Below are 26,804 nucleotides of genomic sequence, written 5' to 3' on the forward strand. Positions count from 1 at the left end.
GGGGGATATGCAGAGAGTCAAAGTTGTGCGAAACGGTGTGCAGCAGACGCGCCTTCTATGATCACTCCCATTAGGTGATTCCTACTCATATTTAGCTTAGCTTTACGTATAGATGTTAGTCGACAACTTCTACATTTTCGCCACGTGCTGAAGCAAACATTCTGATCCGCTTAGCTAATTCTCGAAATTTCTAAATTTTTTCCACGAGGACCATCGGGAAGCTATTACTAGCATTGCCTTTCGAGAAATTGAGATTTTTCCGGCTCCTGAAAAAATGTTAGGTGCAAGGCGGTGAGGAAAGAAAAACGGTCTCGAATGGCCGACATAATATAATCACGCGCACCGCGTGCGCAAATGAGAAGGAACTGCCGTCGTCATGGTTAAATACCATTCGCTCACAACAGTCCGCAAGTTTACTAATCTGTGAGCGCTTGAACTCAGATACCGAGAAACCGGCGAAGGTAAAAATTGCCGCTTGTACGCGATTATATTCATTAGCTGTGGCGAAACCGCGAGGGAAGAAAAATGGGCCGCATTGTCCGGTGTACTGACATGTACTGCGGGCGCATATGAGGAGAGACTGCAGTCTTTGGTTAAACATTCTCAGCAATAATTGTAAGCATGTCCAAAAAAGTCCCTAAGTATGTTCATCCAGTAGTTGCACGCTCATGTCTTTGACACTACATGTCGCGCCTATACACGAGCTATTTAAAGGAGTAGATGAGAGATTCATGGGCGCATCACAGTCGATTCACAGTTGCGGTATAACGGAGAACGCCAGTACAAACAACTCAAAATATCTCTTCGTTTTGATGTCGTCCAGAGCTGTTATACAATCGGAGCTAAGCCAACCGTTATGTCTGCTGCGCGTGAAACCAATTGTGTAAATCTGCACGTGGCGTCAGTTTTTTTCGGGAGACACGGCGTTCAGAAAAGGTGTGAAGGCGCTCTAACTTCACCCGTGCATTGTAACGCACTTTATAGCCTACATCTATACTTTCGGCCCGTAAAACTCCTAGCTTGCAAATATCAGCTACCCCCGATGACACTGATTGTTTCATTATCGTGGATCGATGAACTGCATGCTTGTTGCGGAGTTAAAACAAGCTTGAGAAGGACACTTCACTTATTTGGGAAATAGTACTGCGCGGACAAACATGTGTCTCAAACTGCTGATTTGTAAACGGTACTTGTCGCTGCCTTCACTTAGAACCGCAATCGGGGATAACAGACGTTCTGTGCTTGCTATGTTTGAACCCAAATGCGCGTACATTTTAAGTATACAGACTTAATCCATTAGCTTGAACTCATACGTAAAAGCGTTGGGCCAGCGATATCCTCATAATCATTGAGCTTGTAACCGGTGCTCGCTCGTGTGTGCGCGTTATCTTGCGGTTCTCTGACCGTGCGATGTGAGCCATATGCTACCCTACCCAAGTGGGCACCATTTGCGGCGCGCGGCCACCGGCCCAAGAGGCTTGTGTGTGGTTTACTTGGGCTGTGTTGTCGACCACTGTGCGGCACGATCTATAGCGGTGCGCCGAACTACGGAGGCCGAGAATAGTAGTGTCCTGTTATCGGGTCTTGAAAACGCGCACATTATGGTGGGGAGGAGGAATGCTTCCTAGAGGAGAGGAGCTAGAGGGTCGTCTCGTTTGCTATCGGTGCGTCGGGCACGACATTTGCGGCACCGAAAGCAACACGCGTGCGGCCGCGTTGTGCGCTCGCGGTAAAGGAAAGACTTCTCGGAAAGACGAGAAGGGGCGAGACAGCCTACCGAGTTTGGTGCGTCTAATAATTCGATTATTTTAATTCGATCAAATTGTAAAGTAAGCATACGCAGTAGGATGATCTACGAATGCGGCATTTATGAAGTCTCATTGTGAAATTATCGTTGAATAACAAAGGGTTATCCAACACTCCCCAAATTTTTTTCGACAAATCTCCTCATATATAACGGGCTTGAGTTCGACGTGATAAACACTTATCCACATAAAACCTTTAATTGCATACTTTTCTAATGGAAGCACGTGCACAAACAAATCTCGCGCTTTAAGATGTGAATTGAAAATTGTCACTGAATAAAGAAAGCGTGAACTTCGCAGGGACTGCGCAGATTACTTCATGTTGAGGTGGTGGGCGCGTCCCATCTAGAACATTGCGAGTTAACCAGCTAAGTATGGGGGAAATATTGCTTCAAACAACCGCGCACGCAATGCCCATCTCGCTTGGTGACATGTAGTATACGTACACCGTCAAATATTCAAAAAAAATAATGAACAACGTACCGAGTGAATGCCGCACGTCTCCTAAATCTCTAAAGGCGGGAGAAAAAGCCTGTGGTTAGGAGGCGTCTAAAGGGGAGCCTCAGCCTAGGAAAGTTCTCGAAAATTGGCTTTAGTCATAAACAGTGTCATGTTTCAGTGATCAGCGTCAAGTTCTGTAAACATAAAAGCTGCACAGACACCTGTGTTCAACGCCCCTGATTAGTCGAAAATGTTGGCAAATAGGGGAATGGTTGTACGGTGGGAATTGTGCGTTGAAGCGTAAGGGCCCGGAAAGACCAATACCCGCCGCGGTGGCTCAGTGGCTAAGGCGTTGCGCTGCTGAGCACGTGGTCGTTGGTTCGATTCCCGTGCGCGGCGGCCGCGTTTCTGATGGAGGCGAAAAGCAAAAACGCCCGTGTGTACGAGATTTCGGCGCACGTTAAAGATACCCAGGTAGCCAAAATTAATCCGGAGCCCTCCACTACAGCATGCCTCATCACCTGCGCTTCTTCGGTGCGTTAAACCCTACAATCAATCAATCAATCAAACAAATAAAACTTTGTTTTACTTACATAACTACGCTTCAGTACCGCACCTAGCTTTATTGCAGCCACGAAAGACATTGTTGAAGCGAAAAAACGCGAGAAGTATTTAAAAACGTCCAAATTTCGCTCTACATGGACGTGCTACGGGAAGGAGCGGCGTCATGTGGGCAGCACAAAAACCATAATTTTCAGTGTGTTAACTGGACGTAAGCATTGACGCTAGAGACCGCAATACAATCGTCCATTCGTTCGTCTTAGGGATAGGTTAAATCGGGGGCACCCAATCGCACAAAAAGATTCTGTGACGTCGTAGAAAAGTTCCCCGAAATTTGCCAGGGAATCGCCACTGCTTTCCCTGTTCACTCTATCTCCATTACTGGTTGGACGTTTGTGGCAAAAATGGTGTCGTTGTTATACGAACAAAGCAGTCTTTCTAATGAACCAAGCTTGTGTTGTGTCGTCATGGCCCCCTTAACATAGCGTAACTGCGGCCGCTGTTTTGGACACATCTTGCAATGATAACTCATATCTTGGCTGACTTACGGTGTTTGTATTCTGAACGTATATTGTATGATTGAAAAAAAAAGCTTAGTAGTGGAGATAAAAGTCGGTGGCTTTGTTGATCGAGAAAGCCACGAGTCAGCCCTGTTGCCTGGGCGCGTGCTATGAGGCGTTCCTGGTCCTTGAACTGTGGCCTGGCAGGTAGCGCTAACACTGCCGACAGTAAGGAGATAAGAGGCATTCCAGACCAGGTAGTAGGCGGTATTCGAGGCGTGGCAGGATGGGCAGTTGTAGGGATAAGTGAAAGGGGAGAAGTGTGTAGTGGAGTATTGGGGTGTCGTATTACCGGTTGGGCTGTACCGGTTAGACTGGGAGAGATAACGAGGGGGAATGTTGAATTCCGAGCTGGCGATGGTGATATAAGGTTTTAGCGCATCCAGAAGGCGGGTAGGGGGGGGGTAGGGAAAGATGCTGTTCCGTTGACGAAAATGCACGCGGTCAGGCAACGGCGTGTGCCGTCTCGCTTCCCTCGAAAAATAATGGCATAGGGTCCACGCAACCGCAGCGTGGGTCAGAATTGTCTTCAGTCTTAAGCACTGTGGGAGAAATGCAGCCTGTATCTCTCTCTCTCTCTCTCTCTCTCTCTCTCTCTCTCTCTCTCTCTCTATATATATATATATATATATATATATATATATATATATATATATATATATATATATATATATATATATATATATATATATATATATATATATATATATATATATATATATATATACGCCCGCCGGGTGGGATAAGAACCCACGACCTCCGGAATACGCATCTGGTGCGATGACCACTACGCTACCGGCGGGCCTGTTCTCCCCTCCACCTTCTTGGGTATTTATGTCAAGGTAATTATTTCTTTTGCTTGAAGGTTGCACCCAGCGCCACTCCGACTACTCGGTGTCAAGGGGACTTTTTAAGCGCCGGGCCGTGACTCGAGCGTCTACGACATGTCAGGACTAGAATACCTGTGTGGTACATATATATATATATATATATATATATATATATATATATATATATATATATATATATATATATATATATATATATATATATATATATATATATATATATATATATATATCAAAGTTGCAGTCCTTATTGCCAGTGCTGTTTGGCGTTTTAACAGTGTTTTATAGTGCCGAATGAAGTATGATTGCATTTTTTTTTGCCGGAATAAATAATTGAAAATTCAAGTCGAGGAAAAATGCGCCGTTTTTTCCGGAAGCGGGAATCGAACCCACAACCTCCGCATAACATGCGCCGTTTTTTCCGGAAGCGGGAATCGAACCCACAACCTCCGCATAACATGCGCCGTTTTTTCCGGAAGCGGGAATCGAACCCACAACCTCCGCATAACGCACGCATGCGTTATGCGGAGGTTGTGGGTTCGATTCCCGCTTCCGGAAAAAACGGCGCATTTTTTCTCGACTTGAATTTTCAATTATTTATTCCTGCAAAAAAAAATGCAATCATACCTCATTCGGCACTATAAAACACTGTTAAAACGCCAAACAGCACTGGCAATAAGGACTGCAACTTTGATATGTGTCCTTACGGAATCCCTCGTCGCGTACGTCTCTGTTCTACAATATATATATATATATATATATATATATATATATATATATATATATATATATATATATATATATATATATATATACATATATATATATATATATATATATATATATATATATATATATATATATATATATATATATATATATATATATATATATATATATATATATATATATATATATGATTTGGAAATGAGGGGCTCGTTAGGAAATACAGAAAGAAATACCGGCAGTACACAACGCCAAAGAAGGCATAGGGGAATGGTTAGACTATTTTTTGACCGTTCGTGAAGTTATATTTTTTTATTAATTTAAGTAGAAAGAAAGAAAGAAAGAAAAACACGCGCCCAGAGTGGGGACCGAACCCACGCCTTTCGATTAGACCTCGAATGCCTTACCAATTCGGCTATCTGGGCGACTGTGTTCTCCTTCACTTTCTGGGGTATTTATATTTACTACAACTATCTGACGCTTGAGGGTGGTAGCCAGCGCCACTCAGACTACACGGGGAGAAGGGGACCTTCTTTTCAACCCCCGGGGCGTCACGCCCCGTCACGCCCCGGGGGTTGAAAAGAAGGTCCCCTTCTCCCCGTGTAGTCTGCAAGTGTCCGCCAACAATGCAGATATTTTTGTTATGCAAATTGCGCCTTGCGACATGCGGAGAAAATCTAAACGAACGCGGCCAAAACGGCGTTGTGGAAGAAATTCTTGCAAGTGTCTATCGGGAGCGTACAGCAATATAGTGGCGCCGTTCATGCGGACTGAAGTGGAAATGCATGGTAGGAGATCTAGCCGACCACGAAGGGGGCAGTAAAAAAACGTTTCCTGGTGTCGCCTACCAGTTGTGGCGTTGTTAACAGTACCAAAGATTAATCGATGGACCTTCGATTAATGGTGGACCTTGGAGGATGCGTGAGCGTCTCAGTCACTTCCTCCGGCTTTGCACGCCCACGACACAGAATTTCTCGAACGCCCCCTCGAGCACCGCCCCAGCCGCGCTTTGCGTTCTAATTGACTCAGGAGTCACGTTTGCTCAGTTTAGCAGCGGCACTCATTTCCTGCCATTGATTTTGTTGACCAGCTTAGTAATAAGAGGCAATTCAAGAGATAATATTGAACAAAAGGCAACCAGCGCTCAAAATAGTAGAAAACTGGGGAATAGACAAAGAACTTACATTTAACACAACAAAATCAAAATTACCTGTAATAGGTGACAAGTACAATGAGAGACCTCCCATTATCAAACTAGGAAACAAAAATCTTAAATTCTGTAAAGAATTTGAAATATCAGGCGTCTATACAGAGAACAAGCTCAGTTTTATCCCTCATATTACCTATGTAAAGGAAAAAGTAAACCAAAAAATAAACAGCCTAGGAAAATTTACAGCGTACAACTGGGGGCTTACCAGCAAACACCTACAACAAATTTATACCAGAGCTATAGAAAGAATCATAGTTTATGCCGCTCCAATGTGGTATAAGAAACAGGTAGTAATGAGAAAAAAACTAAGAACTATTCAAAGAGCAAGCCTGATTAAAATTACCGAAGCATTTAAAACAGTATCCAATCCGGCCTTAAACATCAGAGCTAATGTCCCACCAATTCATCTTACGATCGAAGAAGAAATCGAAACATTCAACATACTTGTCGCCGGAAAAATGTTCACCAGGAAAAACCGCGCTTTTACGAGAGACCAAATATGTAACAAAGTATATATATGGCAGCTGCATCCAGCAGATAAGATATCTTCTACTTATCTTACTCAACCAATTTTGCAGACAGATTGTGTAGTATTTACAGACGGCTCGCGAGATAAAACTGACATAGGAGCAGCTTTTATCATCATCATCATCATCATCATCATCACCAGCCTGTCTACGCCCACTGCAGGGCAAAGGCCTCTCCCATTATTCTCCAAGTACCTCGGTCCTGTGCCAACTGACAACAAGCTTTTTTCGCAAGCTTTTATAATTTTAGATAAATCCGACAAAATGGTAGAAACCAAACAATACAAACTTCCGGAGTACAGCAATAACTTTGAGGCAGAAGGAATCGCGATTCTAAAAGCAATTGAATACCTCCAAACTAGCTTGAAAGAAGGTAACGTACAGTTGTATACTGGTAGCCTATCAACCCTAAAAGCAATTAGCAATCGAAATATCAAAACACAAATATATTTCGAATTAAAGAAATGCTAAACAAAATAAAAAAACTAGGTCAATAAACAAAATAAAAAAACCAGGTCAAAATAACGTCAACTTACATTAAAGGTCACAGTGGCAATGTTTGTAACGAAATAGCGGACGAAATGGTTAAAAAAGCAGCAATATATTGTCACGGCATGGCTTGTTGCACGCGCCCGGCCACAAAGAACAAACAAAGAAAGGATGCCTCGCGGAGCAACCAACCAATCAACAGCGGCCAACCAACTAAGCCACGTGCTGAAGAAGAAGAGACACGCGTGGGGAGAGAGAGAGCTCGGTGGCAGCGGGACTAGGGCGTTCCTTTTAGTGAGGCACAAGTTCGCCTTTTAATAAATCTGTTTTGTCCTTTTACCACCAACGTCATCTTCTTGAGTTTGTGCCACGCTACACTGGTGGAGGTGCGGGGTATCTTCAACCCCATGCTTTCGACTCCTCCTGCTTCGCGAGCATCAAGCCCCAAGAAGCCGGCACCTGTCTACACTCCGGTTCATCGCAGCAGCCGTCGACTGCTAGGCCTCGCTCCTGAGTTCTCCACTCTTCCCGAGAAGAAAGCGTCGGCTCGTCACGTTCGGCAAGAACCACCGATGGAACAAGAGCAAGCTTCACAGGTGACTTTCCACCCACAAGTGACTTTCCAACATCCTCGAGAGCCTGAAATCTTTCATGGTGACTTATTCGAAGACGTGGAGGACTGGCTCAACCAGTTCGAGCGCGTCGCTTCATTCAATCAGTGGAACGAGGCTCAAAAACTGCGACAGGTGTACTTTTCTCTGGATCACGATGCGAGAACATGGCTTGAAAATCGAGAAGGGTCTTTGCGAACGTGGGAAGAATTTTGTCAGGAACTACGTGAAGCATTCTCCAGCACGGACCAGCGAGAGCATGCACAACGGCTTCTTGAATCGCGCATTCAGAAACCGAATGAGAGTGTGATCATGTTCTCCGAGCACATGGCGCGCCTGTTTCGGAAGGCGGACCCCGACATGTCTGAACCCAAGAAGTTGCGCTACCTAATGCATGGCGTTAAGGAGCAGCTATTCGCCGGGCTTGTACGGAACCCTCCGCGGACTGTACGCGAATTTGTAAAGGAGGCTACGGCCATCGAACGAGCACTCCAGGACCGATGCCGCCAGTACGATCGCTCAAGCAACGCATCGTTGGTGAATTCTGCTGCTCTGTCTGCCGTTAACGAGAGCTCCCTGCGTGACCTCGTCCGCTCGATCGTACGAGAAGAACTCCAGAAACATAATGTCCGTCCCAACCAGCCAGTTCGAGTTTCTGTTGCGGAGGTCGTACGAGAGGAAATCCGCCAGGCACTTGCACTACCCGAACAGTACCCGGAAGAACCACAAGTGAACTACGCGAATGTCTTAGCTCGCCCACAGTTCGAGCCGCAAGTGAGCTACGCGAATGTCTTGACTCGCCCACAGTTTCACAGGTCAACGGCACCACGTCGACAGCCAGTTGCTGGACCAGGGCCTCGGCCCGAGCCCAGACCCCATCCTCAGGTACGCAAGACGGACGTGTGGCGTACTGCTGACAACCGGCCGCTGTGTTACCACTGCGGTGAAGCAGATCACGTCTACCGTCGCTGCCCGTACCGAGAAATTGGACTTCCCGGTTTTTCGCCATCTGCTCCCCGCCCCCGCTTTGGTGAACGACCTCCACAAATTGAAGATTATCTTGCGACGAGAGCAACTGCCAGGCTTCGGCCGCGTTCGCCGTCACCAGGTCGTGTAAACAGCCCACCCAACGTTCATCGAAGCCGTCAGGACGTGCCCAGGGGAAGGTCCCCAAGTCCTGGGAGACGGGGAAACTAAAAGCGGCAACCTCAGGAGGCAAGGTTGCTAAGGACGACAGCTACCAAGCCCCTCCAACGACCCAGACGAACGATCCGACAAGGTTGACGTGTGAGGAAAGTGGCGACGACGTGGTGACCTGCGGTCCAACGGCGCTGACAACCGAAGAAAGCGCCGATGACGTCGTCAGTGCTGAACTGCCTCTTTTTGTCGACGGTCACGAAGTGACTGCTTTGGTGGACACTGGTGCGGACTTTTCTATAATTAGTCAACGTCTCGCGGCACGCTTACGAAAAGTTAAAACCCCGTGGACCGGACCTCCCCTCCGTTCGGCTGGCGGACATCTAATGGAGCCCGTGGGAAAATGCACTGCCAGAATTCGCATCGACGCTTCAGATTTTGTTACCTCATTCATCATTCTGCCGCAGTGTTGCAAAGACCTCATATTAGGCATGGACTTCCTGGGGGAACACAAAGCAGTAATAGACCTCCGCGAGCGTTCCGTCACATTTTCGACTTGCTGTGTACCTTCAGAACTCAAAGAGGACCTATGCTCGGCGTTGCGGGTTATCGATGACGGGGTTACTTTGCCACCCCGATCATGTGCCCTTGTATCTGTCAAGTGCGACTCGTCATGCTACGGGGATGGCATAGCAGAGCCGAATAGCGCTCTTTTTCTAAACCTTGGAGTCGGCATCGCTCGTGGTATAGTGCACCTAAATGATGGTTGCACCGCGATCTTACTCACAAACTTTGGACATGAGCGTCAGCAAATCCCGAAAGGTACCGCCGTGGCAAGCTTTCAGAACATCGCTGACGGCGCAGAATGTCTCGTGTTGCACACAGAAACATCAGACACGGAGCGCTCGCCCCCCACTCTCGATATTTGTCCAGACCTGCCAGCCGAGAAACAGCAAGGGCTCCTCCAGTTATTGCTGGAATTTCAAGATTGCTTTTCTTCGACAACGAGGGTTCGCCAGACAGCGCTAACAAAGCACCGCATCGTTACCGACGACAACCAAAGGCCCATTCATCAGAATCCTTACCGTGTCTCCCCGAAAGAACGCGATGCCATACATCAGCAGGTGCAACAAATGCTCGAGGACGATGTTATTCAGCCATCTCAAAGCCCGTGGTCGTCACCGGTGGTCCTAGTGCGGAAGAAAGATGGCACTCTACGCTTTTGCGTTGACTACCGAAAGCTGAATGAAGTCACAAAAAAGGATGTGTATCCGCTCCCGCGCATTGACGACTCTCTGGACAGACTGCGCAATGCGCGCTACTTTTCGTCGATGGACCTAAGAAGTGGTTATTGGCAGATAGAAGTCGATGAGCGGGATCGTGAAAAAACTGCCTTCGTGACACCAGACGGACTTTATGAGTTTAAAGTTCTCCCCTTTGGATTGTGTTCCGCTCCGGCAACATTTCAGAGGATGATGGACACTGTTTTGACCGGCTTGAAATGGCAAACGTGTTTAGTCTACCTCGATGACGTTGTCGTGTTTTCCGAAACCTTTGACGAGCACTTGAAACGGCTGACTTCTGTCCTCCGGGCCATCCGTTCCGCTGGACTCTCTTTGAAGCCTGAGAAATGCCATTTTGGCTACGAGGAGCTCCGTTTTCTGGGCCATGTTGTTAGCCGCCAAGGGGTCCGACCTGACCCTGACAAAACTGCAGCCGTCGCTGACTTCCCTGTGCCTACAGATAAGAAGTCCGTGCGCCGCTTCTTGGGCCTGTGCTCCTACTACCGACGTTTTATCCAGGACTTTTCGCACACTGCTGCCCCACTGACCCAACTAACACGAAATGACTCGAGTTTTGTTTGGGCTGAAGAACAGCAAGCGGCTTTTGACGAGCTCAAGCAACGCCTACAAGCTCCACCTGTGCTCGCGCATTTTGATGAAAATGCCGACACGATGGTCCACACAGACGCAAGCAACGTCGGACTCGGAGCAATTCTCGTACAACGGCAAGACGGTGCGGAAAGGATTATCGCTTTCGCGAGCAGGGCCCTTTCCCGCGCAGAGTCCAACTACTCCGCCACCGAAAAAGAATGTCTCGCTGTTGTGTGGGCTGTAATGAAGTTCCGCCCTTACCTTTATGGCCGGCCATTTCAGGTCATTAGCGACCACCACTCGCTGTGCTGGTTGACAAACCTCAGGAACCCATCGGGACGTCTTGCACGCTGGAGCTTACGGCTTCAGGAGTTTGACATGACTATTGTATACAAATCCGGCCGGCTACATTCGGATGCTGACTGTCTTTCCCGGGCACCAGTGGAAGCAGCGGACACTAACTACGAGGACGATGACGTGTTCGTCGGGGCTGTAGACATCATCGCAATGTCCGAGAAGCAGCGGCAAGATCCAGAACTGCGCCTATTGATTGACTATCTGGAAGGTCATACATCGGTCGTACCAAAAGATTTTGCAAGAAGCTTGCCTTCCTTTTCGTTACGCAGTAGTGTTCTCTACAAGAGGAACTTCGCCTCTAGCGGCAAAGAATACCTACTGGTAATGCCCACAAGTCTCCGCGACGAAGTACTACTGGCCTGCCATGATGAGCCAACTGCTGGCCACCTTGGCTACGCCCGAACACTGGCGAGAGTCAAACAAAAGTATTACTGGCCAAAGCTTTCAGCGGCTGTTAAGCAGTACGTACGGACGTGTCGGGATTGCCAGCGCCGTAAATCGCCTCCTGGCCGCCCTCCCGGCTTGCTACAACCCCTTCAGATTCCAGCCGCACCATTCGAGCAGGTTGGCATGGACCTTTTGGGCCCGTTTCCCACTTCGTCGTCGGGGAACCGATGGATAATCGTAGCAACCGACTACCTCACCCGCTATGCCGAGACGAGAGCTCTACCTCGAGGGACAGCTGTAGAGGTGGCGCACTTCTTTCTGGAGAATATAGTCCTTCGTCATGGTGCCCCAGCCATCGTCATCACGGATAGGGGAACGGCATTCATGGCCCAACTTGTCCGAACATTAATGACGCTCAGCGGTACTTCTCACAGGAGAACTACCGCTTACCATCCGCAAACTAATGGACTGACCGAGCGGATGAACAAAACAATCGCCGACATGCTGTGCATGTATGTAGACGTCGAGCACAAGACGTGGGACGCCATTTTGCCGTATGTAACGTTCGCGTACAATACGGCACCGCAGGAAACGACGCGAATGACTCCATTTCGTGTCCTCTACGGTCGTGACGTAGCCACAATGCTAGACGCGATGCTGCCCCACGTTGAAAATGATGATGACTGTTGTGCCCAACAGATCACGCAGCGCGCTGAAGAGGCAAGACAGCTAGCCCGTGTCCGCATCAGGGACCAACAGCACCGCGACGCAAGCCACTACAATCTGCGCCGCAGGCACACGGAATTCCAGCAAGGTGACGAAGTTTGGGTATGGACACCTGTCAGACGCCGCGGGCTCTCCGAAAAGTTGTTGAGAAGATACTTCGGACCTTACAAAGTGTTGAGACGACTAAGCGACGTTACGTACGAGGTCGTACCATCCAGCCATGTTTTCCCGGCCCGTCGCCAGCCTCGACCAGAAACGGTTCATGTAGTGCGCATGAAGCCCTACTATACAAGGTAGCATTCTGCAATTACGCCCAAAGGTACCTGACACAATACTCCCTTTTGCGCATCGGGACGATGCGCCATTAGGGAGGGGGGCTAATGTCACGGCATGGCTTGTTGCACGCGCCCGGCCACAAAGAACAAACAAAGAAAGGATGCCTCGCGGAGCAACCAACCAATCAACAGCGGCCAACCAACTAAGCCACGTGCTGAAGAAGAAGAGACACGCGTGGGGAGAGAGAGAGCTCGGTGGCAGCGGGACTAGGGCGTTCCTTTTAGTGAGGCACAAGTTCGCCTTTTAATAAATCTGTTTTGTCCTTTTACCACCAACGTCATCTTCTTGAGTTTGTGCCACGCTACAATATGGCGAAAACATTTACTGGCCTATTTTACTACAATTTATGAAAAAACAGCTCAATATTAACCTACCAAAACATTGGAATGTTGGGCGGCATCAAGAAGGACATCACATTCCAATGGATAAAGAATGTTTACAAAATTCCGGCCCACTTTCCCACCAACTATTACACGTCACAGCTTATCACTGTACACGGTAGATTTCCGTTTTATTTTCACAGGTTTGCCAATAAAAATAATAACATATGTAAATGTAACCTACCAGCAGACAGTTTCGATCAACATTTACAGGACTGCTCAATAACAAACGAACACAGAGAACAACTTCTTAATATCCATAGAAATTATTTCGCAAGAAGGAAACCAGAGCTAATAAAACATAGAGAAACATTAAAAATTTTAGAAGAAATGACAATACTAATTAATGTAAATATTCAACAATACTAACCCCTCAAATATTTTATCACAATTTCACACACACGCAGAAACAAAGTCAGCGGCAAATAACGCGATAATGACTTTTAGATCTTTTGTATTTATTTGTGTTCTCTAGTGAGTCATTTTCTGCGTAATTATTTTGTTTAATTACCTTTTCACAGTTTTTTTTTTCGATTTTAAATCCAAACATCCATTTTCAATGTATTTATTTACCCGTTATACCTCGGTGGAACGGGAAGGGTTTCTGTTCATGATCCCGTTTAATAAAGTATCGGCATTCCATTCCACCCTCCCGGAAAGCCCTAACAGTCCATGTTACACCATGTATGCACGCGGTGACGGGGCGCGTTCAGACTCTGTGCGAAAGGCGCGTCCGCCACCACTTCGACTGGACGTCTATCTAGCAATGGGGTCAGAGGTCACGCGACTGCAGCGCCACCGCGGCGAATGCCGGGGACGGCGGGTCTACTGACGTAATTCTTCTTAGCACACCCCATGTCGCTCTCCGTTCTTTTGGTGCTCTTTGTCCACAGATCGACGTCGAAAATTCTTGCCGACGTGCCCAATTTCTTTCTGCTGCAAATATAAAACCTGAACTGCGAGCAAAGAATGAATCCGATGCTTTCATCGCGGTTATTTTTTCAAGATCAGCGACAGCACTATTTAGCGCGTCAATGACATAAAGGGAAGATTTCCGATGTCCGTACCGCGAGAAGGCCGGCCTACGTAACAACGTTGTTTTTTTTTAAGTTGTGCGAAGAAAACTCAATAGCAGCAGTGAAAGGGGCCACGGAAGACACGTTTTTGGCGACAAATATTCGGCGGATTACTGATCGACGTATTGAGTTGATTAGGAGATCTCGCGCGCCCAAAAACGAGATTGCATTTTGTTATTTTCTACTCACGGGTTACTTTATTTCACCACGCTGGGAATTTTTTTAGCAATTTCTGTTTTTTGAGAAATCGCTGAATTTTCACCTTGACTGCGGGCTTTCAGTAGAGCTTACGTTTAACAAGTGTAACGGCGGCGCGGCATGCATTTTGTTTTATTAATCCACGTTTAGCATCACTCGCCGCAACACCGCGTTATGCCTATGATAGCGATAGCGGGCTGCGGGCAGGTTACCACTGCCAACGAATAAAGACGAAAAGAGTGTCTGATAATCGATTTCGTTCGGTGCCAAGATTTATTGACCACAGATTATGCCGCCAACGCGCAGTACATAAAACGAATATTAATGAGGAAATTAGCGGTTACATCCAGATATAGAAGTACGACCGCGTAGTCGCGTTCTACCGAACTGTGTACCCGTGAAGCTAGCTTTTAGAGAACAAATGCATGGTGTTCACATTCTCCCTAATAGGAGAATGTGAACATGGGTTTAAATCTGGGATTTGTGAAACCAAGGGCTGATACGAGGGGATAAACTGCTCTTTACAACCAAGTAGCATCCCAGCCACTTTCTTCAAGAACTTCTTTTTGGTGAGCTACTGATATTTGCATCGTATGTCCACGCCATTGGTTTGTCGCGTGACTGTAGCACCGACGCCCTGCAGGAGAGCGACCGAGTGGCTGTTTGATCCTGTGCCACTTAATTGCTCCTACCAAACACTCGCGGGATTAGAGAAACATAGTGCTAGGGGCAGAGGAAACTTTAGTGGCCCTGTCAGTTGACCAAACTACCTGGTTGGTCTAGAAATCACGTTCTCGAGGTGTGTGAATATGAAATAGCGAATAGCGAATAAACACCATGCTATGCATTTCGGTGAACCAATTTAAAGCGAATATTCAAGTCTATTATAAATTGCTCATATTGCTTCACACATCGGGAATAATATCCGAATCTCTTCTACTTACTCGCTATTACACAGCGGCAAATATTCTTTTGCGCGGAGCGGCTTACCCGTACGATCCGAAAGCGCAGAAGAGATGGGGATACCTGAAGGGCAGGGCTGCGTTTCTTTCCCGAGGCGCAGTTCAAGAGCAGACCGCTACCCCTATTAACTATCTTCACGTATAACGCTGTCAATTTTCTCACCATCATAATTATTAGCTAAAGCTCAGTTGTCGCAAACCAGAAAGTTGTTCCCTCTGCAGTTGTTATATCAACTTTGAGCCCCCATAACCACAGAGAAATTGCTTTTAGACTAAATGCAGCCAATTGTAAGGAGAAAAACCATTGGTTTTCGCAAAATGTCGGGTTGTTTCTCTTTGAGGATATTTATTGACTCGTGTTTTTGCGCTTCGACGACTCTTCCTGACGCATAATGATGCAGTTGCCAAAATGATCAGCCTTCCGCATGCTCATTTTATAGTTTCCCACGTGCTTTCGTTGTAGCTTCGTGCGTGTGCTTCTCACAACACTGTGAACTAATGCCGCTTCTGATGCCAATAATTAGGTGTATTCTTATAGTCGCTCCATAAACACCTAATGATGGGGCTCGGTATTAGCCGAACCTCGGCCTACTTTTGCTCGCCAGTTGGAGTAGCGTATTGAACCGGTCTTCTATCTGTGGCTTGTTTTCGACTGATGCTTCTATAGAAATGTTTTCCTCGCGTGGTCTAGAAGCGCCAACGTGCTAGAATAGACACAAGTTTGTTTCGCTATTTCTAATGATCGATATTACATCCAGTAAAATATGATCTAGCAGTGCTTCCTGCGAAGCCCTCCATACAACTGAATTTTCAAAAAAGCGATTCTTTGGTGCCGTGCCGGCTTTAAAGAGCGCCACGAAGATAATTACATCACCCACAAATTTTTCTATATTCGATTCAGGTGCTTCATTGTTGAATCTGGGTGCAATGTTTTTCTAGTTTCCCTACTCATTATTATTCGATGCAGCCTGTAACGCTGCTGTGTTTGTAAACAAATCGGTTTTCACAAAGCACTAACTGTCAAGACAGCCTTATGAGCCACCAACTACCCAGAAGATACTTTTTGTAACAATTTCTAAATATTTAGAACCAGTCACTCGAGCTTTGAATGTGAGTTCGAATTGAAATTATTTGCGTTTACGGAACAATTAAAAAAAAGTCCGAGTACGCTGCTGGTTCAAATGAAACCAATGCGCGCTGAAAGAATTGATGAAGCACCACAAACCAAGATGTTACACACAATTAGATTTCAGACAATGGGCCGCCAAACTTAACGAAAAACCAAGAGGAATCGACGAAAAAGCAACTCAATGGGCAAACCTCCTCCGGCGAGCGGAAATCTTGGCGCCGAACTCGAACAGACAACTGCGGATTCTTCTCGAACCAGTGGACGGCCGGCGGCAGAGCGGTCGACTCAGGTGGCCCGGTAAGTAAGGAAACAAAAGACAATAGCAAAGAAACAAGCGCTCGATCTCAGCTGTTCATCACCAGGGCCCGCTGCCATCGGCGCACTTAGCTCCCACGTGGCGCGGCGACGTCACGGGTGCGCGGCGAAAGCTCCTCCCATTCGGCGGCGGCCCACCCCGGGCAGGAAAAGTGCAGAGTTTAGGCGCGCGCGGAACAGTAGTGTGCGTCCCAGCGCGCGCGCGCTCGTTCACTGAGGGGTGCTGGGCCCACGCCACGACGAGGACCGACTGGGCGTTCTCGCTCGGGTTCGGTCAGCGCCGGCTGGTGTTCCGAGCAGCGGCGACGGCGCTGGGATCGGTCTCGACTCGGGACGGCCCGTGGTTCGGCTCTGGGGCCGACAGCGGGAGACGTGAAGCGGCGGCTGGGACCCCTAAATTTAGGCGGGCCATGCTTGCGGCGGAGCGAGTCGTCGCGAGAGCGGCGGCCTGCTGCCGGCAGGCTCGGAATGGACTGTACGCATGCTCTTGAAGAGGGCCCGGCCAAACAGGCATTAACACCGGCACCCGTGCCTACCTTCCGAGCCTTCACTGCCACCTTGCTGCTGCCGGACTTCATCATCAACGAAAACACTGCCCAGACTGGAAACACGGCGGCGACGGACGTGATCATCCCGTCATCATTGTTAGTACAGACCGTCCAACATTTTTTTCTTGTTCGATTGTTCCGCGGCCCCTGCAAATATGTTGGTGACAAGACACGCCGGGCTCTGAGGTCGTGAAGGCGTCCAGTGTGTTTCCGAAGCTGTGCTATAACCAACACCGACACCTAAGTTAACCCAGTCTACGATCCCGCTAAACTGTCGCAAAGCAAGGAGAACATCGGTGTGGAACACTACTGCAGCAAGGTAGGGCAGAACATTTTGAATCGGCGTTAGCTTGCCACCAATCTATGTACCGCTGCATTAGGGGACTTTTTAAGCTGCCTTAAGCTTCCTAGTGGTTTTTTTCTGAGCTGACAGTTGGGACAAACTGCGTTATCAAGAAATCAAGTCTTAGCTTGGAAACAAAACTACCGAAGGGACGCCACTTCCACTACAAACGAGGGCCAACTCGTGCGCACCCTCCCACCGCAGAAGGCTGCACTGGGCTGGTCCGCTTGTACTTCAACTGTAGAGGCGTGTGAGCGCAGATTGTGGTGAATTCGGGACCGACTTACGGGGAACAACGGGCACCATGCTGGACATCATTCGTAGTCTTAAGTCCCTTCTCAAGACTAGTCGCGTTCATATCGACAACGAAGTATTTCGCCTCCACTACACGGCGACGGTCATAATACTCCTGGCCTTCTGCATAGTTGTCACCACCAAGCAGTTTGTCGGCGACCCCATAGACTGCTCCAAATCGACGGACGTTCCACAGAGTGTCATCAACACATACTGCTGGATTCACGCCACGTACAGCGTGACAAGCCTCATGCGCAGAGACATCGATACCATTGTGTACCCTGGAGTGGGACCGGGTCGGTCGACCAGCCCGCATAGCGGACACGGGGACCACAAGTACCACCGGTACTACCAGTGGGTCTGCTTCATGCTCTTCTTCCAGGCCACTATGTTTTATCTGCCGCGGTGGCTGTGGAAGTTCTGGGAAGGCGGCAAAATCCAGGCGCTGATGATGGACCTTGATGTGGGCATGTGTGGAGAGGCGGAGAAGAAGCAGAAGAAGAAGCTCCTGGTCGACTACCTGGTGTCCAGCCTGAAGCAGCACGACTGGTACGTGGCGCGGTACTTCTTCTGCGAGCTGCTCGCGCTCGTCAACGTGGTGGGCCAGATGTTCTTAATGGACCGCTTCTTTGACGGCGAATTCCTCACCTATGGACTGGACGTGATCCGCTTCCTGGACCAGGACGACGAGGAGCGGGTCGACCCCATGGTCCGAGTGTTTCCTCGAGTCACCAAGTGCCAGTTCTACAAGTTCGGCCAGTCCGGGAACCGCGAGACGCACGATGCCATCTGCATTCTGCCGCTGAACATCGTGAACGAGAAGATCTACATCTTCCTGTGGTTCTGGTTCATCCTTCTGGCGGCTGTCACAGGAATGGTGGTCCTCTTCCGCGTCATAATCACCGCCTGTCCACCCGTGCGCGTTTACCTCCTGAACCTGCGCTTCCGCATAGTGCACCTCGACCACCTGCACACCGTCGTGCGCAGGGGTTCCCTGGGGGACTGGTTCCTCATCTACATGCTCGGCCAGAACGTTGACTCTATCATCTTCAAGGAGGTCATCGCGGAGATGGCCAAGCGAATGACCACCGAGCCCAAGGAGTCGTCCGCATGACAACGCGAGTCCCGGCCGGCGCCCACCCCGCTCGGCCGCCGACCCCCGTTCCACGCAGTGCCCCACCACGATGTCTGATTCGTGTCAGACGTGCGCCGTGAGTCGCTGCACGCGCTGCGTGCTGTTGTGCCGCTGAGAGTGTTAGGGCGCCCTCGTTGGCGCAGTGCCCGTTGACTCTGGAGTTCGTCGCGCCCACCAGGCCGGGGCTCGCCACATCCTGCTTTTCGTTAGCCCAGAAGGAGCAGCGGCCCTGCGGCCTTGCCCGGAGACGCGTCATATCTTGCTGTTTTTGCGCCTTTCAGGATTCTTTTTTTCACGTCCGGTCAGAGGTGGCAGGCGTAGGCGGCGTGTCCGAGGCCAAGACATATCCACTACCCAGGCCGGCACACCTTGCTCCTACTTGTAGTCAAGAGGCAAATCAGCCAAAGGTATAGTGTTGCGTTTCGGGATTGACATGAGAGGAATAAGAAGCATCCGCCTCTTAATCCTCTCAGTATTACCGCCGGTGAGCGAGGACTTGTCATTTGTAAGACTGTGGCGAAGCAATATTCCTTGATGTGAAGCGTCTTGCATTTGGAATTCGATTGTGTTAGATTTCGTTTTCTCGCTTTTCTACCTGATTAGGGGTGCATTCTTTAATATTCTATGTTCTATAACCAATCTTTACGACTATTTTTACAAATATCTTGTTTACGTGTTCTCTCAGGGCCGACTGCATCAAGTACTCGTCTTGAAGCAAAAGCTTGTCGACTCCGTCGGCACCGAGTCGCAACGAAAGCATTATTGACTCAAGCCACTGGAAGCAGTAAAAGGGGTGAAACCTCCTTGAGTAGCTTTTAAACGGCTTCCAAATAAAGCTGGCTTCATTCAGAGTCCGTTTGGTGCAGCCGGCTTTGAGTGTGATGCTGACCTATGCGTTGTAAGAATATTAATCCAGAAAATACGTGCTAAGCGAGATCAGACGCGTCTCCTTTGTGTTGATCCCCCTATTTCTGCGGTTTGCAGGCAAAGCCGAAGGTTAAGGGAGTGACACATATCTTGTTATCCTTTGAACTCTATAGAGATCTCGGAGACTACAAATATTCTCACTTGTTGCGCGTCTCGTCTATAAAGTTTTTATATTTATGTCCAGCGCTCAATAGCTTAGAGTCACGACAGTTGCGCATGGCCAGTACTCTAAGCAGTAGCAGGTTATTGCGCTGTTACTTTCGAGCGTTGGATACTGTTAGCTCAGTCACAGTATCCTGAATTTTAAGATGGTGTACACAAAGATATCGAAGGTTGTCTTCCTAGGCAGTATGCAAATAGCGGTTCTTATCATTCAGAGCTAACATATTTGAGAAAATGTCTGTCACATCCAAGTGCAATTCTGGAAGTTTCTTTCTACTATTTAAGAAATCCTCGTAGGCTTGTATGAACAGGACACATACATTTAAACTCCGCATTAAACATCCAGCAATTCGAAGTTCGAAATTGCGGGCTGGGAATTTTAGTTTAGGACAGATACGAAATATTTTGATCCCCAAAGGATTTTTTTGGCTCGGAAGCAAGCTAAGCTTGCAGCAAAGCAACGAACTCGTGTATAGCTCTCACACGGCTCAAGAAACGCGCCATGCCTACTCAAGAAATGTTCTTCATGACTTGATAAATAAATGAAAGAGGCTTGTACTTGAGTTAAAATGTTACTGGAGCGCGCATCTGGACGGATTTCAACTCTCGTAATGCTTCGCAACTTCTGTAGATTGTATGTTTTACATAATGCTGAAACTAAACTGTTTTAACTACATCGGCAATTCGATATTAGACACGACGTCGAGCGATGGTGCTTTGGGCAATTCCTGAAGGATGACGTAACGTTTGTATCCAATCAAATTAAATCAAATGCAGTTTTCATTAATTTTTTCTCTGATTTGCTTTAAGTATGTTATCGATCAACTGTAGCAGAAAAATAAAGAAAAGTGAAACAAAGCCAATAAGTGTTCTCAGCAATACAGTCAGGGAGAATAGTGTTTTGAGCGAGTATTTTTGTTACAACTTTGTAGCCAGCAGCATTATGGAGCTTTCGGGTAATATAATGCTTCAACCATTTCATGTGCGCAGGGAATTTTGCTGAACCGGGAGTGGGGCGTCAGAATTTTTCAGCGTGCAAGATAAGACCAATCTACAGCATAAAACTACTCCGCAAAACATTCTTAACGTAGCATGATGGTTCAGTGTAATCAATGCAGAAACCATGAAGAAAAACAGAATAAAGGCGTAAAGAGCAAATGATATATTACCGCAGTAAGATGCGTTCGATTAATAGTAGTTCAAATGGCTGTTATCGGCTCCACAGTCAATTCACTTTTTGCTGACTCTAGATCGCGCTAATAAATTTGATGTGCCAACAGGCTTTGCAGAGACGTGTGCCCGAAAGCCTGCTTGACATCAAATTATACTTACTAGTATGGCCATCTTGACAGCTTTCTGTAATGTGGTTTCAAAATAACAGCTTTTAGACACAGTGTGCACCTCTTGTGCTACCCCCTTGTGCAACAGAAAGGCATAAGTTCTCCGTAACCGCTGAAGCAGGCTGAATGAACTTATTTGTGTCTGAGAGAAACGAGGCCTCTATGTAGCCAAAGATAGCAACAAATTTACTCGTTCATCTTTTCTAAACACGGGCATAAAATTGCATTGTTTTCAAAGTTAAAATTTAGTTGCAGAAAGCAGAGCCTCTTGGTCAGTGGTGGCTATAAATTTTAATTCAGGTTCTTGCGTTAATGAAACTTAAGAGTCGATAAAGTTTGTGTTCGCTGCACTGTTTTTTAAATGATGACATTTTGATCGGGAAGTGAACCAACAGCGTCATTGTAATGAAAATACAAATCTTCTAGGTGTCGCCTAGTATATGCATGCTAAATTATTGTCGCCGATGTACGTTACATGGGAAACACACTAATGTTGAAAGTTCTCAAACTCTCAAACTTCACCGATTTTAAACTTATACCTGTTGAAAATTGCGATCCTATATACCAATTCTGTGAATGCGATTCTTAACAATGTGCGATTTTACTCAGATCGATTCAGTATTTGACTGAAATTTTTGCAGTCCAATGTGAGGCTTACAAAGAGTTTTCGCTGCCTAAGAGTCAAGCGCAGGGACAGCTGGCATCGGAGTGGATGCCAAGCGAAATAAGAAGTCACTAGTATTGTCTAATGTCGCGCGCTCTTTCGAGTCTTCATGGAGTGAAAAGTGTCCAGGTTTTTTTTACTACACTCAAATATCACTGCCCCGTTCTCTTATCGTGTACGACCAACTAGGGCGTATGTCCTTCAATTGTCCACTTTCTATGGCAGTTTAAAATGCAAATAAACAATTATATTTCACTACAGATTTTACAAGAGTCCTGCGAATTAAGTCTTTTTTTGTGAACCTGACAAATATGTTCCCACCGCGGTAAACTTTTTAAACAACAGGCTCTTCTGGCTTCACGACGCCCTTCTCTCCTGAAACGGAAACTCGGACATAGCGTGCCCGCACACATTACTTCGCGTGCCAAGTAATTTCGGCGGTGCCTCAATGCCCCCCTTCAATTAACTATAAGTGAAAATACCCTATTGAATAACTGGCATAATCGCTTCTTACAATTGTCACCACTTCAGGGGAAAAGAGATATTCAAGAAATAAAAGTAATTGTTTAATCCCGGAAAGAAAATGGACCGAAGACTTGTTCAACGGCACAGCTTTAAGCAGTAAAAGTAAAGGCAGAATCTTAGTAATTACAGAAGGAAACACACCGGTAAACTACACATCATCGACTGCGAGAATAATTCCCTCGAAAAGGAATTGCCCGATGTTCATAAAGTGCCTCGTACTCCTGCACTGGATTCCAAAACACCGGCAGCCTGTGCTTGATGAGCAGTCTTTTTATAGCAAAACGGTATGAATGCCTCCCAGCGCTACGTGCCGTACATGCTTGAAACACGTCATCCACCACTTATACATAAAAAAACGCGATTAGGAAGAATTCACTGCATCCTAAGATGACAAAGTTGACTGCACTAGGACTGGTCTGCACAGATACTTATTATGTACACCTGCGAGGTTAGGGAGAAACCGTTTACGGCGCACTTACATGGACATGAAGCCCTTGCGACGCTGTTCCGCCTGCGCTGAGCTGATTCAACAACGGGCGTCTGCGCTACGATTGGTGTTGCACATCAAACCATAGCGGCTGTGTTTCTAATGGCTACTACACACCTGTGAAGAAAGCGCGCTGCGTTCGTGGAATGAGCCGGCTGGTGTAACTTAATCCTCTGCTCCCCGTGCGATAGCACTTGAACATGTAGGTTCGGTAAGCTTTGAGAGATGTTCGATCTACAACCGCGCATGGTGCCAATTACTGCCAGCCGTCCATTGTCTGGTCACGAACACTGATCAAAGCAAACAGATGCCGAACATAGTCTGAGACGTAGTAGAGTGTGCGAAGCTGCCCATGGATTTTTGTTGCGAGAAGGCCCCGCTCAGACGATTAGGGATGCGAGAAAATCACCCTCATTGTTTATTGTTTATTTGGGAGCGCCTACCAACAGCACTGGGCCTTCTTGGGTGGAGGAGTAGAAGGGCAGAGCGGCACACAGACGACACAAACAATGAAGTATGGATACTGGACGCGAAATGCAGGGAGTCACGAAGTACAAAGTACAGTGTATACCTACCACACACACACACACACACACACACACACACACACACACACACACACACACACACACACACACACACACACACACACACACGCACACACACACACACACACACACACACACACACACACACACACACACACACACGCACGCACGCACGCGTGCACGCACACGCGCACGCACGCACACACACACACACAAACACGCACACACGCGCGCGCGCTAACACACACACACACACACACATACGCACACGCACACACACTGAAGCACGCGCGCACGCATGCACACATGCGCGCACTCACACATGCACGCACATGCATAAACACACAAACGTACAAATTACACATGCAAGATACGAATATTATTATAGGAAACATTATCATGCGCGAATCCAGGGTGCCTGACAAAATGCAAGCATCTGGAAACACTCATGTTTAAAAGAGTCAAATGGACGGGACATACTTGAGAATAGAGATATAGCTAAATACATGTAAAGAACGCTGATAGGTATGCACAGCACATCCGCGCGCATGAACACATGCATACACGTATACAGACAAAGATGGAAACTCGGGATCCTTTAGATATATTGTAATGAGGGGGCTATGAAGAACTTGGAATCTTGCATTTTTGAGATCCCACATGAAAGACCTAATATTGCCAGAAACGACGTACAAGGATACACAAAAATGATCATTGTACACGCGTTGCATATGGCATGCAGGAGGCAGCATCTCTGTGGTCGCTACATCAAAGAACATGTGGGGACGGAGTGCTGGCATTGGCGCCCTTAGCCGAACAGAGCTGACTAGTTTCGTGATGTTGAATTTGGAGTGGACACACTTGAACAGAAAAAATCAATCACGGTTTGTGCGTCTGAATTGTAATGCTTCAGGGTTAAGCCGCTTGAGGACTTCGTCGCAAGCGTATTTTTCATGCGGGGTGTAGCGGCGAGAAATGATGCGAGTGAACCTTTTTGGCACCCTCTCCAAGCGCAAATATGACGACGCACTCATATAGTTCCAGCCTGCCGATGCAAACTCCAACTTATGAATAAGGGCCTTATACAGGGCTAGGAAACAAGATCCACTTGAGAAGGTCTTTGTTGCACGAGAGATGGCACCCAGATTTCGAAAAGATGTGCGTGCTGGGTAGTTGACATGAGGTGTGAACCGAAATTTAGAATCCATCGAGACACCCAAATCGCGTATTATGCTCACTTTTTTTGTCGTATGAGAGTCGAGGTGGTTCAAAGAAGTCAAAGGAGAAGTTTTTCTAGTGTATGCCTGCACAAGTGCTAACCGCGGACGGTACTCGAATTACAGCACACAAAACTCAATTTATTAACGTCTTTCACAGTTTTCACTGTGTGGGAACCATGCACGGGCGTAAACTTTCGTTGGGAAAGTTCAATTACGGAGCCAAGCCACCACAGCATGCTTGGAGAATGGATGTGCCCTCCTTAACTCACCCTGCTGTGTCATTTTTTGCTGCATTTTTTTTTGCTGCATATAATGACAGTGAACCTGTGTGCAGCTAGTTTCTCGGTGGCGGCGGTGCGAGTAGCATATGGCTCGTACCCAATAAGCGGGATCGCCCGGGAGGGGGGGCGCTCTACGCGAGCTTGTCAAGCCGGTTGCTCCATTTTCGTCGTCTTTTTACACGGCAATAGTACGGGACGGGGGCCCTTGGTAATATTATTCCGCACATGCTGGAAAATTTGCACTTGGCATGTTTGTGCCCATGTAGAAAATACCGTTTTCGCGTTCGAATTTTTTTCACCTTTGCTTAACTTGTTTTCCTCCTGAACAAAAAACACAAGCGAGATTGTGAACGGTTCACCCGTCCCAATCTCGCTTGTGCTTTTGGGCTTGTTCTTGGGCGTTCTATATTAGGAGCGAAAGTTGAATATTTTGGAGAGCACATTTATGCTGACCTACTTACCGTGTTTGGCGGCTCGACGGGACTTCTTGTTTGTCAGTCATTATCTAAATGGCAAAACGAACCCCGCCTGTTATCTAGCTAGTGCGGTGAAACGGGAGAAGGGAGTATCTATTATGCGTCGTTGGGAATATGTTAACAGATATCTTTCCCACCCGCTTCGACACGTAATTTATTACATAAGCTGTAGTTGCTTCAAAAGGACCCTAAACACTTTCAATAAGCGCTTTCACTCTTGCCATCGCTCGTGGAACCACTGCGAAAGCTACAGTTATCGCCAGCACGGAGCGGCACTGCGTGATTTGCTCGAAGCACCAGATATGCCTTCCATTTCTGCTTTGTTTTAATGACTTTTTTTAAGTTGCTGTCGAAAAGTGTTCATTGCTGCAACTGAAGGAAAACCGGCCAACAGCCGCTACATGCCCTTAGTGACGTAATTGGAATTGTCGAAGACCGTCAACACCGGAAAAGAGAGAAAAATCTTTTGAGCGAGTTTACAAGTTATCTTATGAGCATAGAATAACAATTTTTGGCTGAAGTATTTTGTGACCCCATAACCTAAGTACTCGGTTTGTTGGGTGACAACGTTTTGCAAGCATTTAGGTTTCAAAAAAAGTTGCAAAAAGTGTTGCAGGGTCCCTTGAAGGGAGGCACTTGGACAGAGCAGGGTGCCATATTTGAAAAAAAAAAGAATTAGGCATGATCCCGAAAGAAGACTCGGCTGAGCGGGTGAAAAACAGAGCGTCCTCTCCGTTGGCGAATTTTCGATGTCTTTGCTTTTCACGTTGTGCCTTGACAAAAACAACCCCGAAGAGAACAACAGGAAAAAATTTACTATTCCTTCCTAAAGAAACTTGAGAAAACCGCTAAAGATTTATCACATCACAGCCTCGTGAGAAGTGCGTCAAAACCTTTGAGGACGTCCAAAATTCGGTGAAAGTACGCCCAATCGATCGTCAAACCTTCAAAATCCCGAATCGCAAACGAAGAAGATTTTTCGCACACTAAGTAAACGCGTCTAGGAACGATCTAAATGTATACCGCTATGTGGTTTATGAGGTAAAGTTACACTATTGTGTCCCTGCTTCATGATCGATGCATGGAACCGTTTCGCTGTCGCGATTTTCAAGTAAAATCGCGAGTTCGATTTTCGGCCGCGGCGGCCGCTTTTCTGATGGAGGCGACAAGCAAAAAAGCCCGTATGTACGAGATTTCGG

The 26,804-nt window shown here is 47.2% G+C and overlaps 1 protein-coding gene across 1 annotated transcript; it reads left to right on the forward strand.

Annotated features, from left to right (window-relative positions):
• The first annotated feature begins 16,808 nt into the window (after positions 1–16,808).
• LOC144137808 (innexin shaking-B-like) lies at positions 16,809–22,328 on the forward strand. The gene has a single exon (XM_077669806.1). The coding sequence runs from the start codon at positions 17,851–17,853 to the stop codon at positions 18,952–18,954; it is 1,104 nt and encodes a 367-aa protein (XP_077525932.1). The 5' UTR covers positions 16,809–17,850; the 3' UTR covers positions 18,955–22,328.
• Positions 22,329–26,804: the final 4,476 nt, after the last annotated feature.

This window comes from Haemaphysalis longicornis, unplaced genomic scaffold (genome assembly GCF_048455015.1).
Source record: "Haemaphysalis longicornis isolate Haplotype H1 unplaced genomic scaffold, Haemaphysalis longicornis Haplotype H1 scaffold_1, whole genome shotgun sequence".
In the NCBI taxonomy this organism is placed as follows: domain Eukaryota; kingdom Metazoa; phylum Arthropoda; class Arachnida; order Ixodida; family Ixodidae; genus Haemaphysalis; species Haemaphysalis longicornis.

Bases quoted from the DNA above. Each gene is read 5' to 3' on its own strand.
- LOC144137808 (XM_077669806.1), top strand. From the start codon at position 17,851: ATGCTGGACATCATTCGTAGTCTTAAGTCCCTTCTCAAGACTAGTCGC.